Genomic DNA, 13,198 nt, shown 5'->3' on the forward strand with positions numbered 1-13,198 from the left:
CAGCGGAAGACTATTGCAAATAAGCGATGAAATCTCGCAATGTCCTCAGGAAATCACTTCCGGTACACCATACGTCTCGTCCTGTGTGGAGCTGCTCTGAAAATTTAGGTGTCGCATAACCCATTAAGCTGGTATTGAGTTTGACGAACATTGAGAAAACCAAGTGAGAATGAACAATGTCTACGCACTTGCTTGTCCCCCTTTCTCACGGCGCTTCAAAAAACAGAAATTTAGATTAAGAGTGCTTTCGACTCTCTGAACACTGTGACGAACAGGCACCACGAAATGGGAAGCAAAACGTAATGCTCACATAACAGCGCATGCAGTCAGCACTACATGCAGTCAGCACTACAACACTGGAAAACATTTATGAGAACAACACAACGTTAGCAGTTTTTCGCAAGAATGGAACATGAACATGACATCACAGATCGCCAAATTCTTTGGCGTCACTATGTTGTCCTATAACATCACGTCACGTTACGAATTCACCAAAAAACATCGTCCATTTGCATTGCCTCCGTGATCGGCGTACGAATCACGGAGGCAATTCAACGCAATAACGGAGTCCTATAAGGTACGTATTTGGGCTGGTTGGTTCATGATTAACTGCAGAAACAGCGCTAAAAGACGGGACGAAGAAAGCACACAAACGGAAAAAAAAAGTAGTGGTCATTCCTTATGTGCACAAGGTGGCACATAATCTTAAGAAAGTTGTCAGCAGGGCAGGCGTTAGACTGGTGTTTTCTGCCATAAATAAGCTTACCAGCCTGTGTCGGCAAGTAAATCGAGAGACCAAGACGAAAAGATGCAGCAGGAACCATCGCCAGAAGTACGTTGAATGTTGTGATAGTGTTGTGTATAAGATACCTCTTTCTTGCGACCGTTACTATGTTGGTCAAACGGGGCGGTGCGCTAATGACCGCATGCGCAGGCATGCAAACAACGTTCGTAAACAAGCCAGAGATAGTCAATTGTCGCTTCACTGTAATGAATGTGGTTGCCAGCCATCTTTTAAAGATTCGATTTTCCTGTCGAGGTACCATGATGAACGGGCGCGTGTCATTTCTGAAGCGTACCATATCTATAACGGCGGAGAGGCATGTGTCAGCCTCCCCTCGATCTCCCTCCTTCCGAAGGAGTTAACTTTTCTGTCCGATTGAGGATTTTTTGGCCTTTGCGCAGGCTAATCATCTTTTTCTTTGTTTCTTTGTTTCCTTGACATTGTGGCGGAGTATATATATGCGGACTGGAAGAATAAAACACATTTGATCGTTAGTCAGCGCGGTGGTTTGTGTCCTTTCTTCGTCCCGTCTTTTAGCGCTGTTTCTACAATTAAACGGAGTCCTATCACCAAGTGCAGCAGACAAAGGCCGGCGTTATAGTTGGTGAAAATTCTTCCGTTCGAGACCTAGCAATGCAAAGTATGATTTAGCTCAGATGAGTTCACGCAGTATGGACGCTTACCCCCGTATTCAGAAGCGCTTGAACTTAGACACCGCTTTCAACGCAGCACAAACGCGTTTGACGCGCTGCCCTGGGGCAGCACGTTGCCTTGTTGCAAGTCAAACTAAAGAGCGTTTCTGAATAGGTGGGATAGTGGCTGCTGTTAAAAACTAAATTGTTACTATTGTACATGAAATCACTTACTTGCGAAGGTATGCGGAGTCCTTTTGACGGAAGTACCAAAGAAGCAGCTCGAGACGCTCCTTTATGGCCCGAAGTGTCAGCTCTCGATGTATCGCTGCAATGACGTTTCGTAGAACGTCATCCCACATGCGCGGATTTTCAAAGAGATTGGCTGCGACGACTTCTCGGAGAAGGCACAAATCCTCGTGTGTCCTGAAGTGCCGTCGGGTCTTGCGTGTTGGCCGAACAACCGCTATGTTTTCCGAGCAGTGCGGACTCGTGGCACAAGAAGCTGCCATTGTGGTTGTTTCTCCTCGTGTCACGTGATCCCTCGCTCGCTACAGCACAGGCTGACGGCGACGGTCCGGTCACACGCTCAGCGCCTGACCGTTTGGAGCATGCGCAGTGGCGCCACCACCAACTTGCTGAGCGGAGCGGGAAGCAAAATGCGGTCAGCTAAAAGCGCCTAATTTAGTGTTCAGTTGCCAAGTGCGTTAAAATGAAGACAAATGTTTTCTGGGCGAGAAAGTGTGTAACTGCTGCTGAAAAAGTTTGGGCTTGTTTACTGAAATCGTAAAGAAAGCTGCTTTAATATTCTGCCGTTCTTTTCCCACATCCGATCTAGAGCAGCTCTACTGAACGTGTCAGCATCATTGCATATAACACTGGTGTGCCCTCTGACATAATTGAGGAAGGAAAGGGAGACCAGGACGGCTGCTACTTGTCTCAGAGGAGCACTGATGCTCGTTCTCCAAGCATCCTCGTATCCACGGCAACGATGCCTGCCAAGCTTTCTGTGCTTCTGTAAAGTACAAGAGATGGCCCGCGCTTTTCTCTCAGCAGGCGATTTCATTAACGCGACAGCGGTAAACGGCTCGTTTAGCAGAAATTGAGCTGTCAGCTTTGCTGTCGGAGTCGTTGGTTGCGAGCGAAATTTCGGCGTTCTCCGTGAGAGGAAATTACGAATCTGATGCAAAATAAAAAGCTATACGAAATGTTCAGTTTGAGTGCGAATCGAACCCAGGCCTTCCGCGTGGAAAGCCGGTGTTTTAGCACAGAGCCACGCCATTGCTTTTTTAATGCGGAGCATTTCTTATCTATCTATCTATCTATCTATCTATCTATCTATCTATCTATCTATCTATCTATCTATCTATCTATCTATCTATCTATCTATCTATCTATCTATCTATCTATCTATCTATCTATCTATCTATCTATCTATCTATCTATCTATCTATCTATCTATCTATCTATCTATCTATCTATCTATCTATCTACGACTTCGTGCTTCCTTGCCGTTTCACTTACGGGATGTATACTAAAATTGGTATGGCATAACATGACAGTATGACTAACACAAGTGACAGGTCATAACATGAAAATCATAACATGTGTGTCATGATCAGGATGATTTACACGCCATCGTCTGGTGCTCTTGCGGCCGTTTCGTTGACTTGATATATACCAAAATTGGTATGGCGTGACAAGAGTGTATGGGGAACATAAGTGACAGGTCCTGACGTGCAAATCATGAGACTCCTGTCATGTACAGCATGATTTACTTATTATGGTCTCGGAGCGCTCGCGGCTGTTTGATTAAATCAATAGTTACCAAAATCGGTGCGACAAAAGATTTCTGCATGATTAACATAAAGGACGTAGGGTTACATGAAAATCGGGACATGCATATCACGCTCGGCATGACATACCTGTCACGCTCATGGTGCGTTCGTGGGCGTTTCGCTAGCTTCACATGTACAAAATTTGGTATTGCGTTACGTGACTGTATTATGAAGATAAATGAAAGGTGGTAACGTGGCAATCGTGACATTCGTGTCACGTAGGGCATGATTTGCATACCACGCTCATGGTGCGCTCGCGGCCGGTTCCCCAGCTTGATATACACCAAAATTCGTATTGCGTGACGTCTCTATGTGACGAACATCAATGACAGTTCTTAATATGAAAATCAATATATGCATGCCATGTACGGCATAATTTACATGCCACGTACGCTCATGGTGCGCTCGCGGAGGTTTCGCTAGCTTGACAGGTACCGAATTTGATATTGCGTGACGTGACTGTATGATGAACATAAATGACAGGTGTTGACGTGACAATCATGACATGCGTATCATGCACGGCATGATTTGCATGCCACGCTCATGGTGCTCTCGCGGCGGTTTCGCTAGCTTGAGGTGTACCAAATTTGGTATTGCCTGACGCGGCCTTATGACGAACGTAAATGACAGGTGGTAACATTAAAATCATGACATGCATGTCATGATTGAACAACACGGAACGAGCGCTGTTTCAGTGTTCGCAGCAGAACATCCCAGAAGAACACTGCAGCACAACACTCAATAAAACAACGACCAGATCTTTTGCACAAACTACTATTCACGTCCCAGGTGAGCCAGGCATCCATTAGTTATTTTCCATGTGTTCACAGGAAGAGCACCTGTGTCCATCTTAGAAAAGAAACTTTTTGTTCCCGGAGACACGCACATTTTTTTTAAAACTCGAGTTAATTAATCACATAACTAACAATGTTCACACGTACACCGATGTAGTGAAAGCGAACATCAACAAAATTCTTCACCAACTCCTTTCGGCTTGCGCTAAATAAATAAGTTATTGGAAATCTGCAACAATTTATTTTTGAAGCTCATAGAGCAAATAATTTTCCATAAATGATGGTACAATAACAGATGGCAAATGAAGTCAGACACGACGTTGAACCACCGCTCGTAGAAACAGGTATGTAACATCACGAAAGTAAATTGTAATGTCAATCAGAACCAAGCCACTGCTCGGGACTGTTTCCGAAAAAAAAAACCCTTTACGAATGTCCGGCGGTAATGTTTTGTGCGAAACGCGTAGAATCGCGCCAGGCATCAAGGCATGTGAATTGCACTAAGATTAATTGCTTTAAGGGCCCGCGCATTACAAAGCGCTCAGACATATTTAATATTCATCATCACGAAAAAAATCGACAGATTGAGCAGCTGCCTTGGTTCGCGTGTTGCCTTACGGATGCTTAGTTTCTACAGCGCGACTGGACGCGGACGAAGAAGGAACACGCAAACACACACACACAGCGCTGTGTGTGTGTTTGCGTGTTCCTTCTTCGTCCGCGTCCAGTCGCGCTGTAGAAACTAAGCATGAACAACCAACTAGCCCGCCAACGCACCTTACGGATGCGTAGTGGGTACTTCACTAATTCGCAGAAGGAAGAATTATGGCGCAATGTGCACTTGGCACCTGTACTTGCAGCAGGCATTCTAGGATATTTTTAAACGGCCAATGTAGCTTCTTCTAGAGACGTTCCTTTCCATGCGGCACGCTTGAGGTGTCCGACGAGAAGCGAAGCGAGGCTAGCCATCAGGGGCGTAGCCAAGGGGGGGGGGTTGGGGGGGTTCAAACCCCCCCCCGAAATTTTTCAGTTTTGCTTGCGCATATAGGCACGCACACATACAAACGCACGCACGAACATAGAGAAAGTATGGTTAAACCCCCCCCCCCGAAAAAAATTTCTGGCTACGCCCCTGCTAGCGATTGAGAAGGCGAGTACGCCATGGCACCCTGCTCTCGAGGCGAAGCTGATGCGTCCTACAGATTTTTGTTTTTCTAACTCACCATAATTGCTCGAACACTTACACAGCATCGCGAGTAAACTTGGCCTCGTGTAGTGCTCTCCTAAAAGCCAAATCATTGAGACCCAGAAAGTTAGCAGGCTTACAAAGTGCTCTGCACGAGACTTATCTATTGCGCGGTGCATTGTATGAAGGTGCAAATCTGTGAACTTTCTGTGCAGCGCTCGTGTCGCTGCTGGTGCTACGCAGTCCCGCGTGCGGCTTCTCGGCGTTGCTCAACGCTGTCACGCTGCATAAGTGCCTCCAGGCCCGCCTTTGGGACGACTCGCTGCACGTAGCCCGGCAGATCGAGAACATAGGTGAGGTACTTCATAGTCTCTCCTGGCCGAGTTGGTACATGTACAGGTTGGAAACACAGGTCAGTTTTCAATGTGCCCCCGTACAAACTCTATACAGGAAAAAAAATAAGCGCGTTGTGGCAGACAGCCGGAACCACAGGTCGCACCATAACACACATCCTTGCTTCGATTTGTGGTACTGCCCGATACAATGTGCACACCAATTCGCCTTGGCAGCGCACTGTCCGAGACTCAAAATTAAGAAAACCATTTCTTCAGTGAAAGTGAATCGTATAGTACAAATTTGCTTCAAGAATTAAAAAAAAAGGTCTTAGAATTTAATGCGCCAGACTCGACATTGAGCAACAGTCCCATTTGGGAACCGAAACGTGTTTCCGTGTGGTTGAGACGCACCAGTTCTGTTTTTGTTAAATGCTAAGCATTTCTTTGCCCACCAAAGACAGTTTGACCGTATCTATTTATCTACCTATCCATCGAGCCGCCTAGGTCTTGGCGCTCTTGTGGTAATCTCTTCAACTTGGTACAAACCGAAATTATCAGAGGAGGACATTAGTGTGAGAAGAACACAATTAACACATTGTGAATTGAATATCATGGTATGCTTGTAGCGTGCATCATAAAACCCTTCCCGCCAGTTGTGGCACGTTCCCGCCTGACACGGCCCATGGAATCCGAGTATGCGTCACACACAATTTGCAGTCTATATCAAACCAGACACGGCGACAGAAGACTTGGAAATGTTCCCATGATCGCGATAAAGAGCCCGTGTCGCGGAAAACCTCAATAGAGGCAAAGAACAGAAATGGCGGTTACAGCCGGAATCAAACCCAGGCATTCTGCGTGGCAGTCTAGTATCCTACACTCTAAGGAAAATAAAACAGTATGTGTGACTGTTTTTGAAGATTTCTGACTTGCCACATGTACGACTCTCTTTAAAGAGTCACGGTGACTTTCTTGGTGGGTCAGAATCGGTGATCTCTAGGAGAGTACCCCGACCCTCTAGGAAGAGTGGAGGGACTCTTATCCGAAGGATCACATTACCACTTATGAGAGAGAGTCAGACGATTCTTGCCGGTAACACTCCTACGAGGGTCAAATGACACACACTGAAGCGTCAAGTGACTCCACAACTATTTAGTGTTACTCAATTCACCCATGCTCTATTTTTGCGTGACTGCTGTTCCAAATAGTGAAGTATTAACTTTAGGCAAGTCCAATAATACTTGTCGTTGTGCCCAGCGATTGCAAAAAAAATAGAATAGTTCAATTTTAGCAATATTTTAATGAAACTCGTCAAAACAACGCAACTTTTCCAGCAGACTAATCTAGAAGGCGCGAAAAGATGGTCTGTGATTTCCAATTAGGCAGTTCAGATATTCCTTATTAACATGCTTGTATGAGTATAGCCGAATAAAATCTGTGACTGTGACGTGCATCGTGTCAAATGGTGCAAAATGAAGTGCGGAAATCGACATCGTGTTTCCATATTTATTCCTTATGATTGCGAATAAATAAAAAAGTGGCGATGGCTGGAGGCATCAGACTTGTGACTTGCCATGTTGTCGCTCCTGTACAGCGTGAGGAGCCATCAAAAATTGTATCTGAAAAGAAGAACGTGATATTATGATGATAAAACGGAATTGCAGTTAGAGGTTGCCAAGAGTACACAGTAGGTGATTTACACAGACATAATGAAGGCTCACAAAAAAACAGCAAGTGCAAACAGGCATTGTAACTCAAAATTCGTAAAGCGTGCTGTGATAAATTCCTGTTTTCAAAATGCAACGATGAAGTCGTGTCACCACAAGCTTCATGCAAGCTTGTGGGCCCAGGCTAAACGCTTAACAGATTCTGGTTATCCCACGCGCCTCTTGACCGCCGTCGCCGAAAATGTGAGCAGGAAGGGAAGGGCAAACGCCGGGGAGCAGGCAGCTGCTACTAAGGCAGCCAAGGTTGCTGTAGTGACCTACTTGCACGCCAGTACGCATAATTTGCGAAGGATAGCGAGGAAGGCCGGTGCGGACGTGGTTTTTCTGCTCCCGAACGATTACAAGGGATGTGCAGAAAGGTAAATGCAGAGAGTATCGGGAAGCGGGATTGCGTGATGAAGCACCGGGAAAAATTTGTCAATTGCAGTCGAGGAGTTGCGTATTGTAACCCTTTGACGTGTGAACGCGTATACATAGGCCAGACTGGAAGGTGTGTGAACCAAAGACTTAGGGAACACCAGTACAATGTGGAAAAAGCTGTATCTAGTCATTTGGGAATTCACTGTCAGAGGTGTGGTTGCGCCCCAGTGTTTCGAGATACCCGTATTCCCGGTAGGGCCCGCGGCAGAACCACGCGGGAAATAATTGGAGCCTACGAAATCGACAAAGGAAAGAAAAATGTGCGAGTGTGCCCAACAAAATGCGTTGGCGGGCTAGTTGGTGAGAATCCATATTGCTTTTTTTAGCGCAAAAAACGACACCACAAGAAAGAAGACGGAACACAGCGCTACTCTCAACTGACATGGTTTATTGCGTCACTCCACTCTTTATAGCAGCCAGATACCGGTAGGACATGCGCCGTGCACCCTATGCGCACAACCACTACACCTTGGACACCTGAGCACAATCATGAAAGCGCATCCAAAAAGCAAAATTCAGCAGAAAACAAGGTAATGGAAGGCACACTAATGCACTGCGACCCCAATGATTGAATGAAAAAAGCTTCCGATAATTCTCGGGCGGTGGTGTCACGAAGATTTATATTATTCGATACCGCACGATGAGCTTTTTCGCTGTGTGATGGCCTGCATCGAAGAAAATGGAGAGTTAGACTTTCGCAATGCTACTGGAATGTCCTCAGAAAAATTCTTGTCCGTTCTTGAGTTTTATCTAAGCGCAACTTTTATCTCGTTCGAAAACCAGCTATTTATTCAGAAAAATGGGTGTGTGTATTGGTTCGTGTGTGGCGCCTGCTCTTTGTAATATTTTTTTATCCTTTGTCGACCGTGCTCTTAAGAGTGTTTTAGACAATGACCTGGTCCAGATTTTTAGATATATTGACGATTTCCTTGTTGTGATAAAACAAACTAACCACGAAGGCTCTGGCGCAGTAGTTGATATTTTATATCTGTTCAAGGACAACGGCAAGGGTTTAACCTTCACACACGAACTCACAAAGGATGGTAAACTGCAGTTTCTGGATCTACAACTTTCCTTACAAGCAGGTCATGCCTGCTGGATGTACTCGCCGCGTGCACGTAAGGGTCTTCTGCCATACGAGTCTGCGCACTCTAAGGTTGTGAAACGTGCCATTGCCATGATGTGTCTTGAATCATCATTAATGAAATCGTGCCATCACACAGCTAACGAGAGCTTTAACGCGCAGTTAAAAAGGTTGCAGGATGCGCGTTACCCAAGTGTGGTTGTGACGTCGGTCTCTGAAGTTTTGCTTCAGAAGCTGAAAGGCAAGCGCCAGTAGTGTAGAAACGACACAGATAAGAAGCCAGTAGTAGTGCCGTATTGCCATAAAGTGGCTCACAATCTTAAGAATGTGGCCACTAGGTACCAAATCCCGGTTGTATTTTCTGCCCCCCGGAAACTGTCTATGTTGTGCAGGCGTGTTTGTAAAGAAAACAAAAAGCCGCAATGTGAAAAGAGACACCAGAAGTTTGTCGAGTGCAGCGTAGGGGTGGTCTACAAGATTCCACTCTCTTGTGGCAAAGTGTATGTAGGTCAGTCAGGCCGCTGTGTCAATGAGCGCCTTAAAGAACATGAGCGATCCTTGCCGACTGGTACAGGCTCACATTTAGCTCAACACTGCAAAAAATGCAATTGTCAAGCCTTGTTTAGACTAACCACTATCTTAAAGAAGAGTCGTGACACCACCGCCCGAGAATTATCGGAAGCTTTTTTCATTCAATCATTGGGGTCGCAGTGCATTAGTGTGCCTTCCATTACCTTGTTTTCTGCTGAATTTTGCTTTTTGGATGCGCTTTCATGATTGTGCTCAGGTGTCCAAGGTGTAGTGGTTGTGCGCATAGGGTGCACGGCGCATGTCCTACCGGTATCTGGCTGCTATAAAGAGTGGAGTGACGCAATAAACCATGTCAGTTGAGAGTAGCGAGTGTGCCTTCTTTGGCTCTGTCAGCTAAAGAAAAGATGTATCTGGAATCTTCGCTTTGACGTTGGCGGGTGCAGATTGTTGTGATTAGTGATGACACGTGCAGGCTTTGTGCTGTATATTTGCATGTTCTCTCGGTTTTGTCGATTCACTGTTATTGTATAAAAGGCATGTGTGACCGCAAATAACACCATTAGTTGCAGGTTAGCACTGTGTGTGTGCGTCCCTCTTCTCTGTCCCTGTCGTGGTGGGCTACGCCATACGAATTATGAATCCCAACCAACTAGCCCGGCAACGTGCCTTAGTAAGGAGCAAAGTTTTTTTGCCGTTATCGTCTAAAACACAACTTACAAATAGTAGCTTTTGTAACACATCACTTGGCGACAAACTTGCAGCACAAGATGATATGAGCCTTTTTAAACAACAAACGAAATTCGTTTAGGGTCCTTTGTGTGGATGCCACTCACCTCTTTTCCTACGTCGTGTTGTCCAACCAAGGGAAATGTAGGACCGACGTTGACAGGGCGAACGCCGCTTTCATTTTCTCATCGTGGTGAGGCGCCAGACCATAGCGACACCTTCGTTTCCCCGAGTGTGGCTGTCAACTGGAGTGAAGAGGCGGGAGAAGTGATCTGGTATTCTGGGAATAACGAAAACACACACACTGATTATTTGTACTTAAAGCCACCCTTTGTTCAACACACCGTTACTATACACCCATCTGAGACGTGTGTTTTGTTTTAAGTAATTTCACGACAAAAACAATTTTTCAAGTAAAAGAAGGCGAGAACTTCGTTTCGCAATAGGCATTCGCTATGCACTAGTGGAAGCAGCTTCAAAATTTGCTTTAGGATAAGCCCTGCTTTGCGCCGGCATATCCCGACACCCAAGAGAATCGTGCGGCCGTCATGAGCGGTTACTGACCACCTGTTTTACAAACGTAACCCATCCTTAAAGGGGCCCTGCAACACCTTTCTTAGTTATATTGGAATAGTCTCATTATTGACGTATGACTCTTCACGAGTCATATGCCGCAAAATTTTTTCGAATCCGTCAAGTCTAAGTGGTGTTACCAAATTATAGAGATCACGTTCCGCAGCTTTCTCCCTCAACTCAACGTAGCGAGCTCGCGGAAAGCTGCGCGCGGCGTGAAGGGAGGGAGGGAGGGAGGGCGGAGGTGCGAGGAGGCGACGTCAGCGCCGGCGGCATTTTTTTCTCTCTGGCGTCTCGGCGCAACCACGTGGTCTGTGGCGCCACTTCCGGTCGGCTCGCGCGGTCGTCGTCGAGCGGCGGAGCCCATGGCACCGTGTATCGCGCGTGCTTGAAAACTGCGAGTCGGTTTGGTAATGTTGGGTGTGCACCTCGAACTGCCGTAGTGTTTTCATCGCTCTGCCAAACATGGATGCAAACTTGCGTGCGCGTTTGGAACGAATGACAGCTGAGATGGGTTTCGACCCACACTCCGATACACCGCCTCGTCGCACTGCTCGCGCTTGAATCGTATTCAACACGGCAAAGCTGCGTGCACCCTTCTCCCAGTGGCGGTACTTCGATGCTGTTTGCTCTTCGAATGCGGGCGCACAGCGAGTGCGGGCTGACAACAAAGAACTAAAGACTAGAAGAAAAGATCGTGGGGCATCGGGCCGGCGCGGACCCATCCCCCGGCTGTCTGCAGCTACCGTGAAAATGCGAGTCTGCTTGGTTGCTGTGTCGCGGTTTCTCGGGAACCTGAGACTACGGGGAGGATACGCCGAGGTACGGCTCGATGACATACTGAACAGACAGCGAACGGCGGAGCCGATCGCGCTGTGTATCGCGCGTGCTTGAAAACTGCGCGTCGGTTTGGTAATGTTGGGTGTGCACCTCGAACGCCGTAGTGTTTTCATCGCTTTGCCAACCATGGAAGCAAACCTGCGCGCTCGTTTGGAACGAATGACAGCTGAGATCGGTTTCAGCCCATACTCCGATACACCGCCTCGTAAGACGGCACTGGCAGACGACCCCGAAGCGCCGCCATTACCGGACGCCAGCACTGTTATCGGAGACATGCTGCACGGCTGCCTCGGTCGGTCGTGAGAACGTGCCGACGATGCAGTTCCCAGCTGACGAGGCAACACTCGAACGGCTGCCACTCTCAACGGCAACCGGCGATGGTCAAAAGCACAGAAATATTCACGTTTTCGGCACTGCGCATGGCGAAGAAAACGGAACCAAGCAACTACGAGCAGACGAGCTGTCGGTGAGACCGGAAGTGCTAATATTAATGTTTGTTCGGTGTTTTTAACGCGATAACAGAATATAAACATACATATTATCTACTTATTGAACTCAGAATTAACAACGAAAGTAATTTGTTCAAGAAGGATCCGTTGATGGGCGAGTTGGTGCATGTCTTGAAATATACTGTGTATGTGCAGCGCAATGGTACGAAGACAAGAGAAGACACACAAACGACATAGACTGGCGCTGCGTGTCGTTTGTGTGTCTTCTCTTGTCTTCGTACCATTGCGCTGCACATACTCAGTATATTTCAAAACGAAAGTAATAATGAGGGTGTTATCGTGATTATAACATCAGCCCATGATGGAACTGCCGACAATCGCGTCATATTTTGCGGACTAATACATCATTTGTCGAGAGAAGAGGGAGCGATTTTCAGCTGATTTTGAGAATTTATTGTAAATTCCAGGCCGTGCGCATCGCTGTAATATTTGGCTCGCGTGTTCTCGGGAGCCTCGACTACCGATCGGCAGCGCTTTTTGAGCATGCTCGAAAAGTGTTGCAGGGCCCCTTTAAATGCTCAGAGAAACACATGCGAGTACGCGCGCCCGAACGACACCCAGCGCGCGGACGCCGTCTACGTCGAAATCAGACATGTCATATGATAGTATTACTGCAAATGGCTCCTGCAGTCACGTACACTAACTCGATTCTGTTATAACGTCATACGTCATCGCAGACGAATTGTATAGTGCGAACGGGGTACTTGGACAGACAGAAAAAACGAGGATGGGCGCTAACTTCCAACTGATTTCATTAAGCAGAATCGAGCATTTATATATGGCACAAAATGCAAAAGATGAACGTGTGACAGAGGATGCGCTAAGCGAAAAAACGTTAAGGCAGACGCTGCGCAAACAAAACCAAACAAAACAAAACATGAAAAAACAAACCGGTCAGTGCGTGCGTGCGCCAGTGCTTCCTAGGAAACTTAGTTCCTTGTCAGAGAGGGCTACGGATGGCTTACTAACACACATGTCATGCTCGCTTGCCATCTGCGCAGCCTCAACAATCATTCGGGTGCGATCATTCCTGTGTTTATACACAGTGACTGTGCGCTCAAAAAGGGGTGAACATTTACCATACGTACAGTGTTGTGCCAGAAACCCGTCTTTGCCATTTTTTACGTTGTTAGCGTGTTTCCTTATCCGGTCATTATTACACCTACCCGTCTGACCGATGTAGCATACACCACAGGAGAGAGGAACCTTGTACACAACT

The 13,198-nt window shown here is 46.8% G+C and overlaps 1 protein-coding gene across 1 annotated transcript in view; it reads left to right on the forward strand.

Annotated features, from left to right (window-relative positions):
- LOC119377477 (probable ATP-dependent DNA helicase HFM1) overlaps positions 1-5,587 on the forward strand; it is a gene marked incomplete at its 3' end in the record, with an annotated part of 28,061 nt that extends 22,474 nt beyond the window's left edge. The window contains exon 3 of the mRNA XM_037646920.1: positions 5,450-5,587. Within this exon, the coding sequence (XP_037502848.1) occupies positions 5,450-5,587 (138 nt within the window). The remainder of the gene's footprint in view (positions 1-5,449) is intronic.
- Between the last annotated feature and the right edge of the window lie 7,611 nt (positions 5,588-13,198).

The sequence above is a fragment of the Rhipicephalus sanguineus genome, unplaced genomic scaffold (genome assembly GCF_013339695.2).
Source record: "Rhipicephalus sanguineus isolate Rsan-2018 unplaced genomic scaffold, BIME_Rsan_1.4 Seq475, whole genome shotgun sequence".
In the NCBI taxonomy this organism is placed as follows: domain Eukaryota; kingdom Metazoa; phylum Arthropoda; class Arachnida; order Ixodida; family Ixodidae; genus Rhipicephalus; species Rhipicephalus sanguineus.